We start from the raw sequence: 27,260 nt of genomic DNA, 5'->3' as shown, positions 1-27,260 counted from the left end.
CGGAATGAACTTATTCAGCATATGGATTACGTAGCGGATGCCCTTCCAGCTGCAACCCCTCACTGGGAAACACTCATACATTCTCAATCACACACATACACTATGTACATTTTTAGCTTACCCATTTCACCTGTACCGCATGTCTTTGGACTAGTAGGGGGGAAACCGGAGCACCCGGAGGAAGCCCACGCCAACACAGGGAGAACATGCAAATTCCACACAGAAATGACAACTGACCAAGCCGAAGCTCGAACCAGCGACCTTCTTGCTGTGAGGCGAGAGCGCTACCCACTGCGTCACCACATTGCCACAAGTCAATTAAGTTAACTGAATTGTTTTATGTTCAATCCACTTAAATTTGTCAAATTGATTAAGTTGTCCCAAAAAAACTAATAATGGTGTTGTTTCAACTCATTTTAAAGGTTCAGGACACCCTGGAGAACTTTTTTTTTATATTAACAGATTTGTGTGTGTTGAGCATCAGTTAAGACGATGTTAGCACCTGTCAGCTTTAATTGTGGGGAAAACTGGATAATTTTGAGCTTTTGTAAGCTAATTTCAGCTTCTGGGTTTAAAATGATTTTTGGGGCGGGATCAAAATCGGCGACGTATCGCAGTACTGCAAGTGCAATGATGACGCGTCGGTTTCTCATTATTATTCATAGTGGAGTTTTCTTATCCTATGAGAAGAGCCGGCTGCTTAATTATTCATGAGACCTGCCAGAGTCAAGCCCGAGCTGTGAGACACGTCACGGACCCATGGCAGGGGCACACAGTATTTAGCCGTTCATGAAGGCTCATATGCGTTTGTTTCCATGATCCACTCGGTTTGTTGCATGTTTTCCCCCGCGATCTTGTCAGGGCTGATCATACAGCAAAGCTGTGTGTGTGCTGCTAGCATTTTTGTCGGGAGAGCAGCACGAGAATTGAAGAATGGCGGACGCTGTCTTTTATCAGGAGTCCATTCACATTCAGACACATCACTGTGCTGCTGTGTTTGCCTAAATCCTCCAGATTACCAGCAGGGCTAACGGTTAAAATAGACAGGTCAGGAGACCTGCTGCACTGAGTCTGCTGGATACGGGGATTGAGGGAGAAGTCCTCATTTATAGGGTTTACATGAACACACTTATCTTAATAAATATATATTTTTATTTTATATTTATTTATGTGGTTGTGTAAATGAAATTACAAATAACAAATGTAGCAGGGCATTAAATCACTGTTTCATTTCTTTGCATTTTAAATTTGTAAACTATAAACTCATGCGTCTCCTCACGGTTTGTCTCATTTTGTGAGCTAGCTTCGTTCGCTCACGTTCTCCCCTAATGGCCACGCCCACTCCTGCCCGATGCTCGCGGAGCTCCACGCCCATTAATCATGCATCTTTTGAAAAAATTCTGAAGTAGACTTTAACTGAAAGTGGGGGGTGTCATGGCCCTTTAAATGAGTAGTTTAAACAAGCAGCAAAAGTCTTTTTTTAAAGTTTGTATCATTTAAATGAGCTGTTGACTCCGATGAACAGAGTCGACTTAAGTCAGAGTCAGTCAAGTTTACAACTTAAATATTAAGTGCAATTTGTGAACAAATTTAAAAGGTAAACTGCTTGTTACCTGCCATCTTGCGTCCAGCAAGCTGACAGTTTCTTCTTTTCAAAATAACCTTTTACTCAGATTCATTTAAGAACTGTAGTGGAGTAAAAAGTATTTCGTTTTGGAATGCAGTAAAGTTAAAGTTTCCTAAAATAATAATACTAAAGTACAGATTCTTAAAATATGTACTTAAAGGTCCCGTGAAGTGCTATGAAATGTGCATTTTTATTTGATGTTTGACATAATCTCAACCGAATCATGAAGAAACGGTGGGACCTAGTGTAACTCCTCCTCCCCCCCTTTTTTTTAAACAGTCAATAGCCTTTCGTTTTATCACCACTCTGCCAGTGAGAGTGGTTGAGCTCAAGCACATCAAATGAAAAGCAAATGAGAAGCATCATGAAGGGAGCGAGGCTTGTCAGATACTAGAGAGCATTTGATTGGCTATGTGAGGAGAAAATGTAGTATGAGGTGACGTGAATAAAACTGTTGATCAATTTAGGCGGAAGTGACAAACTACAAGCTTTACATGTTTATATCAGTTTTATATCTTATAAATGTGAAATCTGTCACTGTTTTGGGGCACACCAGCTTATAGATATCCTAAAAATGAAAAATACTGATACTAACATCTAAAAAACTTTATTTCAATTTTATTGGACCTTTAGTCAAGTACAAATTCATACTGTATCGTTGCTGTCCACCACTGAATGGAAGTCACTGGAGTTCAAACCAAACACTGAACCCCATTCACTGTCCCTGTATGAAATAATGTCTCTGGCAAAAGAAATAAAGTCACGAGTTTGAAAACCACGAGGACAGAATTGTCATTATTTGGGGATGTACTGTGTCTTTAATAGTTCTGATGCAAGTAAACGCTATGAGCTATTAGCTCTCCATTCTCATGCAGTGTTTATATAAGAGTTTCTCGGTTTATTTACACATGCTGGATCATATGAGTGAAATCACCTGGGCCACAGAGTCACAGTTTGTGTTACTCAGCAGTGACGCTCAGCCAGAGGGGGCAGGGAAGGGAAACTGTGAGGCTTAGCCAAGGAAATGGAGGAAGCTGTCGAAAGGAAACAAAAACTCCCATCTGCCTCCATTTTTTTGTTGTTCGATCCGAATGTGATTCACTGGTTCTTCAACTGAATATGGAAACACTGGCAAGTGGGTGACAGTGGATTGCTCGGTCAGAGTGAGAAATGCACCCCTGCTTTTACTGTTACTTTTTACTCACACAGGCTTAGTCAAAACTTCAAACAAACACACCGTCAGGTTATGAGAGTTGTGGAATATTTATGAGAACAAATCAGATGCGTGAGTTAAAAAGCGAGACTTTCAATTCATACTTCCGTCATGGTTTACAAGCTTTTGGGTTGGATTTAATCAGTATTTCTTTTTCACTTCTGTTCACCAAGGCTCCTCTTAATTAGGGTGAGCAGAATTCCAGTTTTACCTGGGACAGTCCCATACTGCAACTCTATTTTTAGTGTTCTGACTCATTATAATTTAGTTTTTTCCCATATTTGATTTTTCTTAAAAAATAGTTCCCCTAAAATAAAAATCCTCTCTCAAGTGGTTGTAAAGTTTTAAGAATTCATTTTTTCTGTTGAACACAAAACAAGATATTCTAAAGAATGGTGGAAAAATACATAAACAACTATTGACATCCATAGTAGGAACAAAAAATACAGTGGTAGTTTATGTAAAAACACAGTCAATGGAAGTTTAAAAAAAATATTGGCCTACCATCGAAGGCTTTAAGACCAAGCAGAATCCTGATTTGGCTGTTACTTCAGCATGACTGAAGAAAGATAAATTAGCTGACCAGTTTGTGTTTGCCCAATAAATGAAAAATAGGCTAGTTTTTAATTTAAAACTTGAATAGCATCCTTTTTTCTAATGATAAATTATGTAATAAATTTGTATTTGAAAAATAAGTCTTATTTTCATATTTTTTTTCTTCAAAAAAATCTTTATGAAATGTTTTTGGTACATCAAAAAGTGTGGTTGATGACCATCCAGGAAAAAATAGCAATTAAAAAGTATTTAAACCTTATAATTAAATAGGAAATGAGCCAAATAACTACAAAAAAGTCCATATTATAATAAAAAAAGTTTATATAAATATTAAATTTATTACATACATATATACACACACACACACACACACACACACACACACACACACACACACACACACACACACACACACACACACACACACAGTTGAAGTCAGAATTATTAGCCCCCCTGAATTTTTAGACCGCTTGTTTTATTTTTTTCCCCAATTTATGTCTCACGGAGAGCTAATTTTTTCAACACATTTTTAAACATAATAGTTTTAATAACTCATCTCTAATAACTGATTTATTTTATCTTTGCCATAATGACTGTAAATTATATTTTTACTAGATATTTTTCAAGACACTTCTATACAGCTTAAAGTGACATTTAAAGGCTTAACTAGGTTAATTAGGTTACCTAGGCAGGTAAGGGTAATTAGGCAAGTTATTGTATAACAGTGTTTTTTTCTGTAGATTATCGAGAAAAAATATAGCTTAAAGGGGCTAATAATTTTGTCCCTAAAATTGTGTTTAAAAAATTACAAACTGCTTTTATTCTAGCCGAAATAAAACAAGTAAGACTTTCTCCAGAAGAAAAAATATTATTTTTATAAATTTTTTTTATTTTATAAAAATTTCCTTGCTCTGTTAAACATCATTTGGAAAATATTTTAAAAAGAAAAAAAAAATGTGAAGGGGGCTAATAATTCTGACTTCAACTGTATATATACACACATACAGTATATAGTCAAAGCCCTCTTTTTAATTTTATTTTCTTAGATTTTTTTTTTAATATTTCCCAAATTATGTTTAACAGAGCAAGGAAATTTTCACAGTTTGTCTGATAATATTTTTCTTCTGAAGAAAGTCTTACTTGTTTTATTTCGGCTACAATAAAAGCAGTTTAATAATTGAGGGGGGCTCATAATTCTGACTTCAACTCTATATGGATATAAATAGACCATAGGGGGTGCATAAAATATACTACGCACACCCACTTGTTATGAAACCCTGTGCATTTGATTGTGATTAAGAAAAGAAGTTAATCTGATACCATGATTAAAGTCAATGAAAAATGCATCAGTGTAAGTCTTGAATAATGCAAAGAAACAGAATCCTTTGATATGATAATGGGTCAAAATGCTAATTTGTCTGTTTTTTTTAACCATGTATTAAATGTCCTTAAAAGTTAGAATGTCTTTGTTCAATGTTTTGTAGTATTATTTTTTTTATAAATTTAAAGAAAATAATTAGTCATGATAATCTTTTCACCTGAAAATTAAAGGTTAAACATATTTTGACTAAGAAGATCCAACTTCATCAGAATAAGTAACTTTAATATATCTGTAGTGTAACTTTAATTATTTTCTAATATTTTGGGGAGAACATAATTCTATTGTTATGATAATCCAAAAATCAGAAGATACTAACTTCAGCTTCATCAGAATAAGTAACTTTAATATATCTGTAGTGTAACTTTAATTATTTTCTAATATTTTGGGGAGAACATAATTCTATTGTTATGATAATCCAAAAATCAGAAGATACTAACTTCAGCTTCATCAGAATAAGTAACTTTAATATATCTGCTGTAGTAAAACGTTTTTTTATTTTTTTATTTTTTATTTTAATTATGTTGTTCATGTCATTCCAAACATAAACGGGTGTTGTTTGTGGAAAACAATGTTCATGTTAATTAAAAATGTTCATTCATTGAGTTTGCGGTTAAGCTTAAAAATGCCTCAAAAATCCAGTGATTCCAATAAATAATTCACTATTAAAAAAAAAAAAGAAAAGGTTCATGAATGTGAGTTTTGTGTTTTGACATTTAACCAGGAGAGAGTGAATAAATGAAGAACTATCCAATTATGCAGTTAAAGGATTTTCTCTTGGTTGAGAATGAAAAGGTCTCTGTTATTCCAGCTCCTGATTAAATACAGGCTGATCCAGCACTCCTTTAAATCTTTCAGCTGGGTGACATCATTAGACCTGAACTACATAGTATTTAAATTGTGTAACACTAGAGCTCTCAGGATGTCAGATACAGATAAAAACGTTAAACTTGGTGCTGCATTTCACATTGTGTGCTATTAACTCAATCAATCACGTGCATCTAATTCACGTGTTGAACTAGATTACATCGACCAGTGGCGAGGCTACAGAGAGGCCACTGAACCACTCAGATGACTGCTGGTCAGACGAGCCAAATAATTTTTTGTTTTGGGAAATGCACTGAAATGCATACATTTAGGCAACATTTTTGTCACCTTGCAGAAATAATTATTTTTGCATAAAATGTGTCTTTAGTGTGAGCCGATCATGCAGTTGTGTTCTTGTTTTTCATGTTGATCGCTAAATGCAAGAGCTGTCAGTCTGAAGGATTAATCCAATACAAGTGTGTTCCTGCAATAAAACAGTTCCTAATAGGTTCTTACTTACCGTCTCCACCCACCTGAGGTGCAGTTTCTATTGGATCAATGTACTAATGTTTTAAAATGACATTATCATCTTCATCATCAACAACATAATCATTATCATGACGTGATCACATCCTAGATGTAGTGTAGCTTTAGCAATGTACTTAGGATTATCTCAAGATTTGAGTGCCAAGTTACATTTCCCTAATGTTCTCAGTCGATTTTAAAAGCATTATTGTGGAAGATAATAGAACATTCAAAACGTCCATTTTGTTTTCATTCAATTTTTTTTATTCTAAAGATTATGATAATATATTGTTATATTAATGTTATCAGAATGTATTTAAATAGCTAATAGAACATTCCATTCATAATGTATATTCAGTTGAAGTCAGATTTATTAGCCCTCCTGAATTATTTTTGCCCCAATTTCTGTTTAACACATTTCTAAACATAATAGTTTAATAAATTATTTGTAATAACTGATTTATTTTATCTTTGCCATGATGACAGTAAATAATATTTGACTAGATAATTTTCAAGACACTTCTAAACAGCTTAAAGTGACAAGTAAAGGCTTTACTATGTAGGGTAATTAGCCAAGTTATTGTATAACGATGGTTTGTTCTGTAGACTATTGAAATAAAATATAGCTTAAAAGGGCTAATAATTTTGACCTTTAAAGGTTTTTTTATTAACTGCTTTTATGCTAGCCAAAATAAAACAAATAAGACTTTCTTCAGAAGAAAAAAATAATTTCAGACATACTGTAAATATTTCCTTCCTTTGTTAGACATAATCTGTGAAACATTTAAAAAAGAAATAAAAAATTCAAAGAGGGGCTTACTTCAACTGTAAATATATATTTTCTATCAAATTTACAAGAATGTTCCACAAAATTTATTTGAATCAGTTTGCATGCTAACATTTATACAACTTTTAAGTGTTAAAGTCTAGATAGGATATATGGCTGGCCGCAAGTGTGACATGCACATCAATCAAGCAACATTTTTTTGACACTGTATAACAATAATTAATATTCTTTCAGTACTGTGATGGTTGGGTTTAGGGTTATGGTAGGGGTTAAAAAAATAAATTTTTGGGTGGTTTAATAGATAACATAAATAATAATCGGTACAACTACTGTTTTTACGTTACTGTGACGTTTGAGGTTATGGATGGGGTAGGGGTAGACTTGATTAAAATACAATAAATTGGAAATTTAATAAATAATATAAATATTTTTTGTTAACTTCCGGCCGCAACCATATCTGATTTAGCAACAACCCTTTTAAGGCCCAATCCCAATTCTATTTTTGTACCCCAACCCCTTCCCCTTGGCCCTTACAACCAAGGGTTAAGGGGAAGGCCTCAAAATAATTACCCCTAATAATTGAGACAGCACTACAGCACCTGCACATCATCACATGTCATTGCGCTTTCAAGCTTCATATAAGATCAGATGATAGCGATGGCTGTAGTTATTCCAGTTGTGGTATTTTTTGGTATTTATTTTCAGGAAATCACTGAAGGCATATATTAAGTTATCATAACGATCTAATGTGGACATATTCATCTATGTAAACACACAAAAACAACACTAACATTATAGCAGACACTGTAAAAAGCTCATTCCCAGCCACTAGACTTTTCTGACAGGATATTCGAGTGTCAGAATGTTGTGAAACTGCAATACAGGAGGTATTATTATGGATTAAAGATTGTGAAATTTAGCGGTTTATTTAGCTTTTTTTTAAGCATGAAGGTAAAACACAAACGCGGTTATGAATATATTAAAAAATGTTTGTTTGTTGTAAAAATTCGTAATAATGACAAAAAATACTAATTTGTGGATCTCCTTACTTTTCGGGTTCAGCAATACTGCCGTTGCGGCTGGTGCATTCTGGGAAATTTTCTTACCCCTTGGTTTTGAGTATGGTCCTGAAAAAACTTCGTCCAAAGGGCTATTCACCCCTTCCCCTTAGCCCTACGCCTTCAAGCTAAAGAGAATTGGGACACCCCTACCCCTTGGCGTGAACGCGAAAAACGAGTGGTAGGGGTAAGGGGAAGGGCTAAGGGGTAGAATTGGGATTGGGCCTAAGTAACTTTACTGAATATTTTTTGAACTTTCTCTGTCAGCTGGGTCAGTGTTAATGTTTTAAAAAGGAGATTTTTGTGTCAAATAAGGTGGAGAAACAGGGCCACACTCACCATGGACCAGCAGCAGTTTAAAAGTGTCTACCAGCAGAAACAAATATTTCTTCTCTGTAAAGTTCACTCGAAAATAACTTCATATTGACCTGATCATGTTCAGAACAATGTCACACCAATTCAACATCACTTCAATTATATCGTATTCTTAAATATTTGGGTACCATTTGATTACAAACACTCCTTTTCTTCAGAAGTAGTTCTGTGTATGAATCTGCTCACAGATTCCCAGAAAAGCAAGTTCTTCCTCTTTAAGCACTGTTTATTTATGTTTGCCCCCTAGCTCTCAAAGGTCTTGCCTTTTCAACTGCCTCCATCATGTGTGTTTTTTTTGCTTGACAGCACTTTTGAAACTCCACTAGTTTTCTGACATGCCTCATTCGAAACATGTCCAGACATGCTTAAGTACATCTGTCGTTTATTTGCAACTTCCTCACAATTGTCCTTGTGTTTTGCTTGACTAAGAACAATGGGGTTGAGCATGTGGAAAGATATGCATTTATTGCAACAGCGAAATGTCCATCAGATACGTACAGGGAGATTGTTTCAGGTGATTCTTACATGGAACGCAAAGATATTCTTTCCTAAAAAGACATAGCTAGTCATGGTTTCGTGAGTCAGAGGTGCGATTCATGAGCGGCTTGTGTTTGAACCTGACTGCAGGCCTCTTTTCCTCTCGATTGCAGTGGAAACAGATGGAAACAGATGGCTCTGCCTGATACCACCCACTGGCAACCAGAGATCAGCACCTTTTCCTCTCTATGAGACAAGAGATCAGTGGAATACACTAAATCCCTTTATGATGCAGTTCCATTGCACTATTGGAAACAAGGATATTTTCCAAAGAAGGAAATTTTGTGTTGCTTTCAACAAGTCTCTTCCACCACACTGAAAAAAATGATTCATTGGAAATTACTCAATTTTTTTTACGCAAGTGGTAAATTATATGGGCTGAATTTAAACTTGCAAATTATTTTTAGTAATTCATTAATTCATTTTCTTGTCGGCTTATGCCTAGTTCAGACTGCGTGATTTTTAGCCCCGATTTTGGCTCGCCGACAGGTTTTGAGAATCGCCGACAAATGCCTGAAATCACAGGCAAATTGCTGCTCATGCACGTGAGTGACAATCACACAGTATGAGCTATCAAAGACGCGATCTGAAAGAATCGCCGATGAGTCGCCGATGCCTGCGAGATATTTGAGAGGGTGCTCGCTGCAGAGCCATTTGAGGAGAGCTGAGCTCCAGCGAGGGGGAGCATGAGCTGTCGCTCCTCCTCCTGTAAGCTGTTTTAATGCGTACAACAACCCCACCCCTAACCCTACCCCCAGTGACATCACTCGTAGAAGAAGTGCAAAAGAGGTGGAGCTCAAGCTTAAGCTCCCCATCGCTGGAGCTCAGCTCTCCTCAAATGGCTCTGCAGCGAGCACCACTTGAGATATTTGGCATGCTAAATATCTGGAGCTGTCAGCGATTCAAATCATGCCGTGTGAATTGAGTTTTGACTGAAAATAACATCAGCGATCGCCAACAGCCAATGAGAGAGCAGCATTCACTTGTGTGTGCGTGTGTGTATACCTGCTGCAGGCCAGCGGGAGGTTGGGGGAGAAGTTAAAAGCGCTCTGTTTCGGTTTATTTAGACCCACGAAATGCAGGAAAAACTAGTGGAGGTTTGACAGGACTCAGGAGCAACCGTGTCTGTTTGACGTTTCATACAGAAAGAAATTAGTTTATTATCAACGTTGAGGAGAAATGGCTAATTCCCTTTAAACCCAGGTGAGCAAATATGTACATTTTCTACCCCATTAAAGGCTTCTTACTCATTATGTAGTTAATAACAAAAGATATACTACGTGTTTTTGGCTGTGAGATGTAGTTTGGACGAACTTGTCGGCGAGTCATGCAATGTGAAAGTCCCTGTCGCCGATCCATCTTGCAGTGTAAACAAAGCAGCGACGAAACGCTAGCCCAGATAGTCATGCAGTGTGAAAACATCTGTGACACGATTACTTTAAAAATCATGCAGTCTGAACTCGGCATTAGTCCCTTTATTAATCCGGGGTCGCCACTGCAGAATGAACCACCAACTTATCCAGCAAGTTTTTTACACAGCGGATGCTCTTCCAGCCGCAACCCATCTCTGGGAAACATCCACACACACTCATACACCACGGACAATTTAGCCTACCCAATTTACCTGTACCGCATGTCTTTGGACTGTAGGGGAAACCTGAGCACAGAAACGCCAACTGAGCCGGGGTTCGAACCAGCGACCTTCTTGCTGTGAGGCGACAGCACTACCTACTGCGCCACTGCCTCACCTTATATTTAGTAATGTTCAATTTAATTTTTCTGATCAGCACATATAGATTATTTACAAACGCTTACCTTAAAAAAATTTGCAAATCCAGTTAATCTTTTATTTTGTGCAAGGCTGCATGCTTGATTAAAAAAACATACACTACCTGACAAAAGTCTTGTCCCCTATTTAAGTTTTAGGAACAACAAATAATAACTTGACTTCTAGTTGATCAGTTTAATGCCAGAAGTAGCTCATATGAAAGGAAAAGGCCTCTAGATTACTCTTAATTTACTATAATAAAATATGAATTCCATTTCACAATTATACAGTTAAAGTAACTAGGTTAATTTATTAAATAATAATATAATATAATATAATATAATATAATATAATATAATATAATATAATATAATATAATATAATATAATATAATATAATATAATATAATATAATAATAGACTAACTTATCTCAAACGTTTGACTGGTAGCATATGCTACAGGAAAAAATGCATTGGACATCAGCCACAGTTGTTAAGTTGATAAGCCAATCAGGCCACAGTGGAAGGTTAAAATAAAAAGGCTTTCCATGACTACAAGTAAGTTCGTGGCAGAAATCCAGGTTGTTCAATGCTGTGTGTGAATGATTGCCTGGCCTGTTCAGCACGCCTGCCCATGTAGCCCATTTTGAAAATAATTTACGGCTTCTGCTTAGAGATGCGCTCGCAACAGAGAACATGAACCACTTAGTGACAACATTACTTGAGCAGAGAGTTGCTCATTGGAATACTACAATATTCATATATTTTACTGGAGCTTCTAAACAGGTAAGGACATTTAGGGTAACATTATCGGGACAGTGAATGCTACATATTACAGAAATAACTTTTAAACGTTTTTTGCAGTGATTTTGGCAGTCAAATTAATGCTTCTCTTCTGTTTTAATAGACTTTAATTTTACATATTGGAAATATATAGAGGAAATTTACCTAGTGATTATTTTATTGGATCCTTAATATATTGAAACCACTTACCACGTTTACTGCTTCCAAACTTTTACTATATATATATATATATATATATATATATATATATATATATATATATATATATATATTGCATTAATTTGTATATTTATTTCTATGATTTCTGTTATTTTTAATGTATGTTTTCTTCTGACAAAATGTGTAGAATTAAAAGTGCCATTGATTACCCTGATTAAATAAGTTAAGTTGTTCTCTGATGAAGTAGGTATGTGGCTTAGGTCAGTTAAAAAATTTGATTTGATAATTTATTAGCATAGGACTTACCCCAAGAATAAAAAGCTCAGTTTTGACCATATTTAGAATGGTCATGAATATTAATGAGCTTAGATCTGACGCTCTGCAGCTTATCTCAGGGCCAACACTCTCTCTCCAATTACAAAGATGTATTAAGAGTTGTATTTTTCAGTTTAAAAGACAGAGGTCCCTCGTTATTCGTGGAGGTTATGATCTAAAAATAACCTGCAATAGGCAAAATCTGCCAAGTAGTCAGCTTTATTTTATTTTACAAATTTTATACATTAAGGCTGTAAAACCCTTCTCTACACACTTTACATGTTTTTCAGACAGCCAATAACATTTTCATACTTTTCTCTCTTGTTTAAACTCAAAGTTCAAACTTTTGTAGAAAAATAAGTCCAGTTTTATAGAATGAATCCAAAGATCAAAACCTGTTAAGGCGCAAACATTCATTACTGACTTGTGGCACCGGTGTGCATACCCTGATATAAACCTATGGATACAATTCTAAAATGCATGATGCTGTGTGGCACAGCGCATCTGGTTTTTGAACACCTTTACGATGGTCTTGATGCAGACGTTTACAACTCTTATTGCATCCTTGTTGGAAATCACACTGCAAGCGACCCAATTTTTGTTAATTTTGCAAGCTGAATGCATTCTGTATTGTACAGAAGACATGGAGAAGATTGATTGACAATGGTCTACAGCCAATCATGACACAGAACACAATATGCTGTAAAAAAAAAGCACGTAAAATTGCACACACAAAAAATCTGCAAAACTGCGAAACGGCGTTATAACGAGGGAATACAGTATATGAAGACAAACATTTGCATTAATAGATGAATTTTCTAAAGTTTACTGCCATCCTTTCACTCAAGAAAATCACATAAGAGCTAAGTGATGTGACACAAACACACGTTAAACAGTTTACATGTTTTTGTTGCCTTGTTACAAATGGGTACACGAGTCTGTTGCCTCATTACAAATATACGTGGCAAATTTCACATGTTAAATTAACAAAAGATACATTTAAACAGAATATATGCCTATTCAATGTCATGTATGGCCACCTTCTTTACAAAACTGCTCCTTTTTAGTCTCTATGAACTTAGAAAAATAAAATCAGGAAAAAATATTGTTGTAATATCATTAGGAAATACTGTTGCCAATAAAACTGTGCCTGGGATGTGCACATTATCCTGTGTGCATCGTCAGAGTCTGTATTTTTTAATACTTTTTACTAGGATTTTATTGACCTTATTCTCCGCAGACGAGCGGGCGCTGCCATTTGAATCTTTTTGGCACAAGACTTCCGGTCTCATTCACTTACATTCATTTTTAGACATTAAAAACTGCTCGTTTCGCTGTTTGATGTTGCAAACTGATATTTCCTTGTTATATTATTCTACTTGGTCTGTATAGTCATGCAAACATTTGTTTGTAGAGCAAGTAGTTTGACCGTTTTTTGCCGTTTATTATTCCTTGTCATTTCTCCCATAGGCGACTGAAACGGAAGTTCTAAGACAATCGCGAAAACAGGCGCACTTCCGCATTTTAGAATAAGGTCAATACTCAGGATTTACATGAGAACAAGTAAACATTGGTGTTTGAGGCTCACAGTATGTAATTTCCTTGTACTGGACTCTTACTATTCAGCTATGCCCATGTATATCCAGACTTTCATTCTATGTCACCTTTAGGAAATATGAAAACTCATTCATTCATTCATTCATTCATTTTCCTTCAGCTTAGTCCCTTTATTCATAAGAGGTCACCACAGCGGAATGAACAGCCAACTTATCCAGCATATGTTTTACACAGCGTATGTCCTTCCAACTGCTACTCATTACTGGGAAACATCCATACACTACGGCCAGTTTAGTTTATTCAATTCACCTATATGTCTTTGGACTGTGAGGGAAACCAGAGAACCGGAAGGGAAACCCATGCCAACACAGGGTGAACATGCAAACTTTAAACTTTAAAAATATAAAATCAGATACTTAAAAACACACAAAAAAAAAAAATCAAATGCCTTTATCAGCTATTAGAACACTGATTGAGGTTTTTGGAAAAGTCTGTTAAAACCGTCTGGCTTAAGTGCCAGATTAGTGTGTTTATTGTTACCGCTCATTTCGTGAATGTGACGGTAAAGATGTGCTCATTAAATGGGTTTCTTGGACTGACGTTGTACAACAGCTTGTGTTTTTTTTTCTAGTGACTCAATCATGAACGTCTCATTCTTACTCTCGGTTCTACCCATACACTACCTGTATTTTCATGTGTTTCAAGCACACTCATCAATCGTTGTGACTCTTCTGTGCGCACAATGGTAATTGTGGTTGTATATAAATGTTTTATTATGTCTCCACAGTGTTGTTGTGCCAAAGACTTTGTATTGCAGAGGAAGAAAAAAAGCGGGAAGTGTATCTGAGGTGTGATACACTATTGACTCAGTCTGAAGACCTGAACAACATCTCACAGTAAAGACAGGTGGGAACTTCCCTGACTGTTTTGATCAAGAAACATGTATACATTAAAAGCACCTCATTCTCTTTAAGAAGCTCTTTGGGTCGGCTTCCAAGAAACAGATGAAACCAGGTGCCCCAGCTCAAATCAATTTGAATGCTTCTGAATTGCTATCAAATGCAATTTAATCTGGGTTTGGAGTAAAGCTGCGTCTTGAAAACCATTCCTTTGAGTGTGGGCGAAGAAACCGCTCAAACTGAAATTTATATCCTCTTGGTTATGAAATGTTATCATGAGAATAAAACCTCAGCAAAAGAGATTCATAAAAGCAATTTTCTTTCGCCAAATAAGGTCTCAAGGGCATTTTCAGACAAGAAATTAGTCATTTTAATGGACATGTCTAATGTAGATCAGCTCCAAACGGAAGTTTAATAGTATATTTTTCTCCACTATTTATTTATTTGAATAAAATCTCAAGAGCCTTTTTTCAGTCATGAAAAGAATCTGTTTAACAGACATCTAACACTAAAAAAATATTTATTTATTGCATATTGAGGCCCTACATCCTAATTATATCTATGACTTAAACTCTTGAACTCATGTGACCTCATTTACTGAGTCCTGTGGGTAATTCACAGTAGATGATGCCTTTTCAGCCCTGATGACTTACTACAGATCTTACAAATAGGATTCTCAACTTTTCTTAAACGATTTCATAATTACTGTAGTGTAAAAAAAAATCATAAAGTCATCAGCCAATTTGCTTGTTTTTATTCATCACTGTTACACTGTAACGGCTAATGTCTAAATCTATCATTCCGACACACTACTGGTGTTTATTATATTGAAAGAAAAAGAAGCACAATTTATACTTGCACTTTCTTTTGAATTTTCTTAAACAGAAAAATTTAGTTTTTTGGCATAATCAACAAGAATGCTGAAAGTAAATAATTCTTTAACATTCAGAATATAAGAGAGTTGCACACAGTATGGTGCTTCAGGATTAGTATTGATAAATAACTATTGTTACTCGCAAATATTGGATTGTGGTAGTGGTTTGAGAACCAATAAGAAACCCTTATTTTAATAACTTGTATGTATATACCTGTTTTGCACCCTGAGGTTGGTTATTAATTGTACAACCCAATGTTGATCGCTTCTGTTCACATTAGCTCAATATATTTTATTGAGGTGTGAGCCTAAACTGGTCTCACGTTTCGGTTCAGTTTGGAAATTTGGTTTAATTTGATATTTTGGTGCATAATGGTGCCTTGATGATGCCTTCCATAAACAACTAGATTGTACTTCACAGCGCAACAATTCTTGTACTTAATCGTATAAATATATATTTATATATTATGTGTAATACAATTTTGTCCTTTAATAAAAACAGTCAGAACGGTACCTTTAAAAACTCAAGTACTCATGCACAGAACAACATGAGTAGTGAGTTTGTGTTTTAAGCGTTTTTAAGTTGGAGTGTTTTAATTTCTTGTGGTCGTCTTCCTCGTCATAGTAAACTACCACAATATAGCACATATGTGATAAATGAGGCGATGCAGTGGCGCAGTAGGTAGTCGAAGCAAGAAGGTCGATGGGTCGAGTTTATGTGTGGAGTTTGCATGTTCTCCCTGCATTCGCGTGGGTTTCCTCCGGGTGCTCCGGTTTCCCACACAGTCCAAAGACATGCGGTACAGGTGAATTGGGTAGGCTAAATTGTTCATAGTGCATGAGTGTGTGTGTGTGTGTGTGTGTATGTGTGTGTGGATGTTTCCCATAGATGGGTTGCGGCTGGAAGGGCATCCGCTGCGTATAAACGTGCTGGATAAGTTGGCGGTTCATTCCGCTGTGGTGACTCTGGATTAATAAAGGGACTAAGCTGACAAGAAAACGAATGAATGAGATAAATGACAGCATTACATAACCAGTTAGGATCTATTACAGAACCGACACCAAATTGGTCCATGTCTGCAGAAGAAACAATAAATTTTGACACCCCTAGTACTCTTAAAACAGTTAATAGGTTAATAGTGGAATTTGTACAGAATAACTACATTGCCCAAGATGATATACAGAAAATTCCACCAATCAGGGAGGTGCAGTGAGCAAAGCACAGCAAAATAGATATTTAGCTCCACCCATTCCTATAAAGCAGTGTCAATGATGTTGGTATATAAAACGTTCTCAAAATACATTTTTATATTTATGAAGATATGCATAGATTAGATAAATGAACTAGATAAATCAGCAACTTTTTATAGTTTGACTTTCACTGTTGTTTATCATTTGCAATGCAACACTGGTATTGTTTCTTTGGGATTGATTCAGTCCCTATTTGAATCTGTTACAGTCTTACCTTGTCTGATTCCATATACTTTGCTTAAAATGAAAGATTGTGTTGTGTTTACCTCAGATGTTTTTAATCCTTATTGTAAAAATATTTCCAGCACAAACACTGCTGAAAACAGACTTTAATGCACTCTAAACCTGCTTTTTGTCTTTTTCTTTTTACCTGCACAAATAGCTAGAAGCAAATGATAAGGGAAATTAATTTTTCTGAACACTATAAAATAAAATAAATTAAATACCACTGGCACTACACCACCACCATACAATGCCATTATTATTCGTCACTTTCTGAACAAGACTTACTGATGTGTCTCCTCGCAGATTCCTTCACCATGTCCAACCAGCCTCTGCCACTCTCTCAGGAGACTTTAGCCCAATTCAATCGTTCCCAGTCCACAGAACCAGAACCCCCAGGACCTCCTAGGCGTCGTCTGGCCTCCATTTCCACTCGACGAAGCTCTAAAGACCAGTCTAAAGACCACCCGCACCCCAGACCACTGTTCATCCGGGCCATGACGGGTCTTTCCTCCGAGTCCTCGTTCATGAGTCCCAGCGTGAGCACCTCTCACATGTCCATGGGCAAACGCTTCTCCTTCGCGGGCTGGCATCAGGGCGGAAGGGTGAGTTTTTCGGGACTGTACCTTCAGCAGCCCATTCAGGAAGTGTATGTGGAGAACACCTACAGAACAGGGCCCGAACCGGGCTGCCGCTTCAGCGCCAGAAGGACCCAGCAGATCTTACAGGCAACTCTGGATGCGTATTTGGAAGGTGTTTGTTACAGTGCTGACAGTTGCAGCCAGCTTTGTCAGATGTTGGCGGATCTGGTGCTCAGTAAGCTGAAAGATGTCAATCCGCCACGGTATAAACTCGTGTGCCAGGTGGTGGTCGGGCAGAGCGGTGATCATGGTGTAAGGGTGGCCAGTCAGAGCCTGATTAATCCAAATACTGACAACTACACATCCGCCGTTTTCCAAAACCACTCACTGTTCGCTGTGGCTGTGGTACACGGAGTGTACTATGAGTGAATTCCAAATCATCCTAAATTTACTTAAAAAATAATGTGCTTTAAATCTCAAATATAGGCTATAATATATTTCCTACAATAATTAGTAAATATACACATTCACACCAATTTATGAAATTCTGATTTGCTTTTAAATCTTAAATATATATTTAACATACACTAATAATTAAAATAGTTTGTAATAATTCAAATATAAGGTCCTGTTATGGTCCATTTATATCATTAATTATAATATGAGCATTCACACCAATATTTGATACCATTCTGATTATAATGAACACAATGTAGTTTTGTCCACTTAAATTCTCACTTTCTCCAGATTTATTGTTGGAGTTAAATTAAAGGGCAACTATTTTATCTTTTCTTCAAGATTTTTATATGAGTGTGTCTCCAGAGTGTGTCTGTAAAGTTTGCACAGATCACCCATCAGATTATTCATTATGCTTTTTAGAATATTGTGATTTTCTGCTTTGAACACAATGTAGCTGTTTTTTTGTGTGGGGTTCTCCCCACCCACCATTCCCATGTGCCTGTCAGAGTGAGTGTGCCTCAATGTCCGCCTCGGCTGCCTCAGATAAACAGCACAGTGACGGACATGAACGAAACCGATCTCTTGTACCGTTTGCGAGAAATACAACATTAAGAACTTTCCCAAGGATTATTTGATGTATTTGTTGTGGAGTTAATTCAAGCCTTTCTGTAACAGTGAGTCACAAACAATGTCGTTACAAAGTTCATGCACGCATACATACACAGTGCTCGCTTAACTTTGTACTGTTTTTGCATGGCTAACGTGACAGTATACATGTTAATATCCATGATACCAGTAGCACACATCCTGTCTTGTGGATGATTATACATGTTAATACAGAGCGATGATAATACGCAGCTGTCAATCAATGGACCTCAAAATGGGAGGGATTTGGATCCTATTTAACCATTATGAAATTTGCTGAAAAAATATACTATACTTACAGTTCTGTCCAAACAGCTTCCAAAAGATGATTTTCATTATAGGTGCTCTTTAAATGTTTTATTCTATAAACTACTGATTACATTTCCTACAGATTTGAAATTACAATTATGTCTTTGAGTTAGTTTATGAAAGGATTCTCATTTCATATTTAGTGGAATAAACAAAACCTAATTACTTTTTTTCAGACTTAAAACAAAAAAAAAATTAATTAAAACACGACACAAAATATGTATTTTCAATAAACTTTATTCCCCTCGCTCTCCCAATACATAAAAAGTGATCATACTGAACATTTCCCAGTGTTGACACCGTACAATTATCTTACGTCAATAAATAAAAAACTATAAATAAAAAAATAAATAGAACACGTGCCACAATTAATTAATAATACTAGTTAGGATTTGTCTGAGAGGGTAATGGCTTTCACAATGTTGGTTTTCAGAACACTTGTTTAACACTTACAGCCATGGTCACAGTTTTGAGGACATTATGATTACCTATTATAAATGGAGCATGTCAAGTAAACAAAGCTGGAGGCACACTGAATACATAGTCTATTTTTTTTCTCCTCAAGTACAGACATTAAGGATATAATCACTTTTAAGAGCAAAAAGCTTATATCAGGTGTGTATTTGTAGTGTTTCTTTCCCAACTCCTGCCTAATTCGCTTGGAAAACCGAAGACTATATAAAGGCCCTCTCTCATTCCCTTTGTGACTTAAGCTTGAGATTCAGGGCCATCAATGTTGTTATTATTTATTATTATTAATTATTGCACAGAGGAATCCATCAGAAAGGCACTTTTTTCAGTCACTTCCACTCCAAACTGCTCCTCCATGAATTCCAGTTCCACCTCAGCCGTTCACCTCTGCCATCTTTAAAACTAATCTCATTAAAAGTCAAACCATTTGGTGTTCGTAGCTCTTCTCATTTGTGTACTATTTAGTGAAATAAAATGTCTTTTTTTAAAAAAAAAGCCAAGTGATCGAGCATAAAAAGCCAAGCACATCTTGCGCAGTGTTTGGGACACATAAGCAAGACGCTTAAGAACCCTGTGAGTTTTTTTTCTTTTTACGTCATTTGCACTTCAGTCCAGCTTTAAAACAAACTAAACCAAAATAAAAAAAAAACAACCTAATAATAAAAAAAGAACAGGCTCAAATTTTGGTTGTGCACACTGTGAGTCAAGCTGGTAGTGTGATACTGTTGGTGTAGAGGCTCAGTTGCAAAAAAACAAACAAAAAAAAAAAACTAAAAAGAAAAAAAAAATAGTGCACCATAGTTCAAAGAGGCCAGCCGATGACCAAGGACAGGAGATCTTCGTGGCAACATGGAAGCTTCCCCTGATTTTCTTTTAGTCTTTGTCAGTCATTTTTTTTGCTTCCCGAAAGTAAGCAATAAGCAGCAAATGGTAATATGAAGCAGTTTAGCCGTCTTCATTATGCGTTGGTGTAGTGCTGAAGAAGCTGAACCACGTAATGAAGCCGCTGCCGGAGCTCTGGAGAGCAGCCCAGTTCAGAAAGCACGTTCAGAGGGTAGGAATAAGAGACTCGCTCCTTGCTGATGAACGTCACCAGGTATGAGGCGTCCGAGGGCTTGCACAGGATGATTTTTGTGTGGTCTGTGTAAAAGTTGACCTGTAGTGTAAAGAGAAAGGAAATGTTTTAAAATTAAGGTTTCGGAAACAATTAGATTTATAAAACGGTCTTTTTCCAGTGCTTTTTTTTCTGATTTGAGACTCACCTGTAGGGTTCGGTTGTCAAAGAGCATGACTAAGGCATGATCAGTCTTGATCCACTGCAGAAGCAGCGGAGAAGAGCTTGAAGATTGGTCCTCACAGTTGATATCTCCACCCTGCAAAAACAAAAACTAAAATGTTTAAAGATACAAAAGAATACCATTTTATTATTTCTAAGATTACATTATTCGGTTAAATAAAAAAAATTAAAATAAATCTTACAATAGCAAGTTTAAATCTATGATGTGATAAACACAACGAGGGATGGGGAAAATATATAAACTTGGAATTGTTTTTGGTTTGCAAAACTTGCTGATCTACTGTCTAAAATGCATATGTATATAATAGTTAAATAATAAATGTAATCAAAATAATGATGATAATGATTATGATAATAATAATAATTATGATAATAATAATAATAATAATAATATTACTGGGGCTTTTTTCCCCTGAACTTACCTCCATTAGGTTCTGCTCCATGTAGTTAGCCATCAAATCAACGATGTGTTTCTGACTCTGGAGCTTCTCTGGTAGCGCATTAGCAGGAAAGCTAAAGTGTTTGTTGTTTGTCAGACAGTAATGTACAGTCCTGTGAAAGAATATAAACAAAGAAGACTTAGAACTTCAAGTTAAGCTACTTAAAACAATTAATTTGAAAGCGAAGCCTTTACTAAGGTTAAAGCCATCTATATGGGTCAATAAGAGCTCAGTTCAAAAGCCAAAATTAGAAAAGGAGCACAGAAAGCCGTACCTCCGCTGGTCACAGAGGCTCAGATGAGTGCCTTCGTTGAAAAGTACGCCGACGTTTTGATTGGAAAGCTGGTAACCGAAGCCGTATTTGTTGGAGTAGTCGACCCACTTGGTTACCCAGATGAAAGGCTTGGTTTTAACAAGGCAGGGAGGGTTTCTTGAAGCTGGCAGAGAGGAAAGGACAATATTTGAGAACATGATCAATGGCTTAAGAGTAAACCTTGAAGACTGCTTAAGCACCTCAGTGAGAGCAAAGAGTGGGAACAAACCTGTTGGCATGGAAGACAAGCAGCTGTTAAGAACCTTCATGGCAGATTCGGCTACAGCAGAAGGGGTAGGGATGTCGTCACAACCTGAGGAAAGAAAGAAAAGCAGGATTTTTAATTAGATGAACTGCATCCACACACAAATATCTGTTGTTACTTTAAATAAAATACAGAAAAACTAAAATCACTTGCAAAAGAAACAAAATAAAAATCCGCAATAAATGCAAACTGAAAATAGAACAAATAGTATATAAAGTAATACAATAAATATTTCTTTAATGTTGTCCTAAAAACAAATCAACAACCATTCTTGTCTTTTTTTTCCTTGCCAAATTAGAAAGTTTTTTTGATCCACTTCAAATGCTGACTGTAAAAATATAAGACAAAATGACTAAAGGTTTAATAAATACAGCAAATCTTTAAACAAATTATTATTATTTTTTTATTATTTAGAACAAATTTAATTTTAAGCTATAAATAAACTACAAAAGTTAGTGGATGCTAAAATAACACTGGAAAAAAGTCAATTTATTTTTGGACAGCAACTGAAAGTGATTTTATTATTATGAAGGGTTTAAAAATAAATAAATAAAACATGAATTAGGCCAGGATGTATTTAGAGTTCTTAAAAGCGGCCACTGCAAAACTGATGATAATGTAGGCCACACATGCACAAGCCAAACTATTTGCTGCTGTACATTAAAGCAGTTGCTCTCCCTCTTACCATCAGTGCTGCTGGCCACGGTGCCTTTGAAAGATCGAGACGCAGACTTTCTCGACTCCTCCTCAGCTGGAGTGTCCAGAGGCCCAGAGCTCGCCAGCTGAACCGTTGGAGAAGTGGCCTGAGAGAAGGAAAAAGAGGAAGTTGCATTGTTATAAAAGTCAGAAGTACTTCCTTATGCTCCATTAATCATGCACAGTTTACAGTGGTTTTCCATTGTTGTGTCTCAAGCTAAAAAAATAAAATACCGTCTGTGAGGGTTTGTCATTTTGGATTTAGTTAGTATGGAGTTATTCTGAGACGTTCAGCAAAATAAGCTGAACGACTGCACTCTATTATTCATCTATGGCTGCTTTCAAAACGGGTCCTCACTGAGCTTACTTTAGCTATCCCACAAAACAGTGTAACACACAGACACCGCTTTCTACAACAGTCATGAGTCAGTATATGATTAGAGCAGCAAAGCTATTAATACACACCAAAGCACATAGTTAGAAAATGCATTATTACCTCATTCACTCCCATTGTCTTGTAGCTCATTTGCCGACCGATGGAGTGTTTCACCATGCCTGACACCAGTTTAGAAATGTCATCTTTCTCCTCAGAAGTGGTCTTCTCAACAGCTGGAATAATATTTTAATTTTAATAGACAATAACGTTGGATTCCAAACAATACTATTAACTAAAACCAACTTAACATTTGTTTTCCAGTTAAAAGAAACCAAAAGGATAAACTAACTGAAATTGAAAGAGAACTGAAACAAAGTAAAAGCCTAATGTGTGTGTATTGTTCCAAACATCTTAAATACAAAGAAATATACACTATTAAAAAAATACAATTTATGTAAAAACACAAAAATAAAGACAAAATATAAATATTTTAGACTATTTTGTAATTAAAATCTACTACAAAAGGTAATAAATAGAGCTCAAATAAAAGTGTGGTGTCAATATCCACATACTTTTCGATTTCTTCTTGCCAAATAGACTTTTAGCCATCTTGGTGAAGAACTTCTTGGCAGGACTGGGTGGATTAAGCTCAGGCACCATCACACAGCTGCTGGGAGGGAGTTTTTCTGGGGTGAAACCCTGAGGGAGGAAAAACAAATATCAATTAGAGAATTAAAAAATTTAATTACAACGCATCAAGTAAATGCCTTTATAACCTAGTTAAAAGGAAAGAAGTTTAATTACTCTTTGGACTGTGATAAATGATTACTCCGTATGCTAACCTTTGTGAAGTAGTCGTGGGCCAGTATCTGATCCAGCGTAAGGCGGTCGCAAGGGTTTTTCTGAAGAATAGAGGAGATCAGCTTCTGTGCCGATGGAGTGAGGGATGAAGGAAGGCTGTATTTCACTTCCTTAATACACTTGTAGGTCTCTTTCAAGTCTAAGGTTTCAAAAGGTGGATTGCCACACAGTAGAGTGTACCTAAATAAACATAAAGAGCTTGTCATCATGGCTGTCACATCTGATGCATCATAATTCAAGTATTTATTATGGACTTTCCATGAAATGAATAGCATTCGTTGACACCAGGGATTCCCAAACTTGTTTTTTGTCAACCAATATAGCTTGCAATATATACTTAAAGGGCACTAATAATTTTAAAATATTAACTTATTTTTTGTTTGTTTGTTAACTAACTGTTAATGGTTTCAATAACAGTTAAAGGTATAGTTCACCCCCAAAAAAGTTATTTGCTCACCCCTTTACTTGTGCCAAAACCTGCTTGAGTTTATTTCTACTGTTTATTGTAAAAGATAATTTGAGGAATGTTTATTTATTTATTTATGTTTTAATGCCATGTCAGCAGCATTGGCTATATTCATAGTAAAAACAAATTTAAAAAAATGTTGGAAACCAGTAACAACTGACTTCCGTATTATTTGTTTTTCCTACAATGGATGTCAATGGTTACCAGTTTCTAACATAGTTCAAAATATCTTCTTTTGTGTTCGATGGAAAAAAGAAACTCACAGTTTTGAAACTAAATGTGTAGTAATAATAATAATAATAATAATAATAATAATAATAATTAGTTGAAATAAATTTTAAAAAATAAGTGAAAAAAACTACAAACAAGTTGCCAAGTTTCATTTATTTTAAAATACTAAACAATTTAATACACTTATATTTAATAAAAAGTACAAATTAAATTAAACATGCAATATATATACACATCATAAATACATTTATCAAGGCTACAATAGTAACTGAATGTTACTAGACACCCTTTAAAAAGGTAAAAAAAAATTTTTTTAAATTTATTTAGTAATTCTTTTATGCATTAAACATTCCATCTTTACTTTTTTTCTCATATTAAATTATTAACTTCATCAATGCATTCGTGAACCACAGTTTACAAAACAAGAACCCTATTAACCCTACTGTAGTGTTGATAAGACTTACATTACACAACCCAGCGACCAAACATCTGACTCTGTCCCATGGCCTTGTCTGTTTAAGACCTCTGGCGCAAGGTAGTTTGGCGTCCCACAGATGGTCCTGCAAACACACAAACAGATTTCAATCAACACACCGCTTTAATAAGTTACTATTGAATTTATGAACACTGAAGGCAAGCAAACTCACTTCTTCCTCTGCTCGACTGTCTCCAGCTTTGCTGCCAGGCCAAAATCACCCAATCTCAACTCCATGTTTTCATTCACAAAAAAATTTCCTGCAAAAACAAAAGCAGCATATTTAAACCCAGTACATTTGACGACCATCACACTAGGAAGTAAACAGCAGACAGAGGAATCAAAAACGCTACCTAGTTTGAGGTCTCTGTGGAGGATGCCTTTGTTGTGGAGGTATTTGAGTGAAGAAATGATCTGTCTGAGGTAGTAACGTACTTCTGGATCGGTCAACGTGTGTCTTGCTTTCCAAATGTGTGCCAGAGACTGCAAACATCGAAGAGTAAGATTAGATCATGTAGCTTCGGTCCCCAAATGAAACCTGTTCTTGGTTGAAACAACTCACCTTTCTGCTGCAGAGCTCAAGGAAGATGTAAATATTGTCTTGGTCCTCAAAATGATGAGAGAACTTCACTACATGCTTATGTTGGAGGCTTTTGTGGAGCTCGATTTCATTAATGATCTACAATGAAAATGATGAATAAGCATTAGAGAGGTGGCTGGAAATATGAGGATTCTACTTTGTGCTAGGTTGTTAAATTTACCTTCTCCCTCTGGTGTGGCTTTGAGACTCTGCTTTGAGGAATAACCTTCACCGCATACATCTTGTTGTTTGCAAGATCAGTCATCTCATAGCACCGTGCAAAACCACCCTAAACATCAAAAGGCACAATATATAAATCACTCAGAATGCGTCAACAGGAAACATTGCAGGGGATTTCAATGCAAGGTGATGATTAACTTCAACGATCAGCAGCAGGTGACTGTGCAAACTCAATGACAAACTGAAAGAACAGTTTCCTGTCTGCAGAAGCAACATCTTTGGAGATTTTGGGTGTTGTTGAACATTTTGTTCATGTTTTCAGCATGACTAAAGAATGTGGTCTAGGCAGCAAGTTTGGGAGTCTATACATTTGTCACTCGTTTCATTGATATTGGAATAATTCAGTTACATCCTATATAGTCATTTAAACTTATAAATATATTTCTTCTATTCAATGTGTTGAACTTCAAATTTTGGTATTCATCATTCATTATAAAATGCATAAAATCCTTAAGATTTTTAGTAGAACATTTTCTATTCATTCTCTTAGGCAGTCCCTTGTGGCTCCCTCTGTGAGACATGTACTCCGATGACTGTAGAATTGTATGTGATAACATACACAAATATAAAATAAGATATTAAAAACGTTAATAAATCAATTCCAGTTAAGCAATTCTATAGCTGACAAATTATCCTTCACATGTGATGCATTAGAACCCTGCACTTTCAACCCATTTAACATGCATCTAACCAAATTCTTTATCTCCAGAAACCAAACATCGGAAGCATTTTTGCATCAATGTTTGATTAATTTCAGAACCTGGACCTAAAACATGTACAAAGGAATGACGTATTCTTTTCCCAGTCGACCAAGCCCTCCTTACAGCATCGCACAATGATGCGGCACTTTAAAGCCCAGGATTGACAAGACTTCCAATAATCGATCGCTTAATTCATATAAGAGCCTTGTTTTGAAAACAACCCAATAAAACTGAGACGATAGTCACTGGCTCCAGTGATCATAAAGCATTACAGCATCATTTCATTGATGCATTGATTCATTCATTCATTCATCCTTTCAAGACATCAAATCAAATTACAAAGCCAGTTCTCAATCCCAAACACAAATCAATTGCGATGTCTTGGCGTTTGAAAGAAATGCTGCATGCATTGCTGCAATGACCATCAGGTAGATTGTATAAAAACCCGGACAGGGCGGACTGCGGTCCAGTGGTTCTGGTGCACCCATGATGAACACCTCACCAAACACGAGACGAACACGAGACACGTTTGAGCAACGCGACAACACATACGGTGATCAAAACTCTCCAATAAATCCCGTTAATAGAAAACACCGTACCTTTCCCAAGAGCTTTCCTTTACAGTACGACCTCCCGGTCTTCGCGTCCACCACCACCTGCGCGAGCTCCGGCTTAACGTGCTCCGATTTACTCCGGCTCGGCTTGGCGGGCGGTGGAGCCGCTGGAGACGCTTTGAACATATCCGGATTCATCATTTTACACGAAAGACGCTGAGCTGTGGTGAAACAAGAAGGATCCATTCATTAAGAAAGATCCTTCTCCTTAGAAAATAAACTCCTCTGTGCGAAGTCCTGAAGTCTGGCGAAGTTCTCTAGTCCTGTGCGAGTCAAACATGCCCGGGTACCGGAGCCCAGCAGTATATAAACTGTCCATGACGTCACGGGCAGAGGTGGGGCGCCAGAAAGGGGAAGTCTAGAATAAATCAACGTCATTGGCTACTGGAGATTCAATCAAAGATCAGAGAGACGCATATGAAAGTGCAGAAGAAAAGTGAATGAAAAGCCGAGAGCACATCATCCTATCACGGCTGACGCGATTATGGACCTCCGGGTGACACAAACAGTGCTTCTGTATTCTTCGGTTT

At 36.3% G+C, this 27,260-nt stretch overlaps 3 protein-coding genes across 4 annotated transcripts in view; 1 reads left to right on the top strand and 2 right to left on the bottom strand.

Annotated features, from left to right (window-relative positions):
- ankrd45 (ankyrin repeat domain 45) overlaps positions 1 to 18,155 on the bottom strand; it is a 115,009-nt gene extending 96,854 nt beyond the window's left edge. Inside the window, exon 1 of one of the 2 annotated variants that reach the window (XM_087239456.1) lies at positions 16,999 to 18,155. The gene's annotated coding sequence lies outside the window, so the exon portion shown is untranslated. The remainder of the gene's footprint in view (positions 1 to 16,998) is intronic. The other variant, XM_087239457.1, reaches the window with a different exon arrangement.
- On the top strand, positions 17,028 to 19,826 carry dynlt4 (dynein light chain Tctex-type 4). Its single transcript, XM_087241098.1, has one exon. It carries the CDS (start codon positions 17,028 to 17,030, stop codon positions 17,718 to 17,720), a length of 693 nt encoding a protein of 230 aa, XP_087097224.1. The 3' UTR covers positions 17,721 to 19,826.
- On the bottom strand, positions 18,924 to 27,010 carry plk3 (polo-like kinase 3 (Drosophila)). The gene is given in 15 exon segments (NM_201308.2): positions 18,924 to 20,331; positions 20,438 to 20,548; positions 20,895 to 21,024; positions 21,187 to 21,349; positions 21,455 to 21,538; positions 22,176 to 22,293; positions 22,683 to 22,795; positions 23,135 to 23,261; positions 23,405 to 23,603; positions 24,585 to 24,680; positions 24,768 to 24,855; positions 24,949 to 25,078; positions 25,158 to 25,274; positions 25,357 to 25,464; positions 26,716 to 27,010. Coding segments are annotated over 15 exon segments (1,983 nt in total). The 5' UTR covers positions 26,917 to 27,010; the 3' UTR covers positions 18,924 to 20,133.
- Positions 27,011 to 27,260: the final 250 nt, after the last annotated feature.

This window comes from Danio rerio, chromosome 2, assembly GCF_052040795.2.
Source record: "Danio rerio strain M-AB ecotype USA chromosome 2, GRCz13ab, whole genome shotgun sequence".
In the NCBI taxonomy this organism is placed as follows: Eukaryota; Metazoa; Chordata; class Actinopteri; order Cypriniformes; family Danionidae; genus Danio; species Danio rerio.
Note: the sequence above shows the minus strand (reverse complement) of the source record. Positions and strands in the feature narration are given on the sequence as shown.

Bases quoted from the DNA above. Each gene is read 5' to 3' on its own strand.
- dynlt4 (XM_087241098.1), top strand. From the start codon at position 17,028: ATGTCCAACCAGCCTCTGCCACTCTCTCAGGAGACTTTAGCCCAATTC.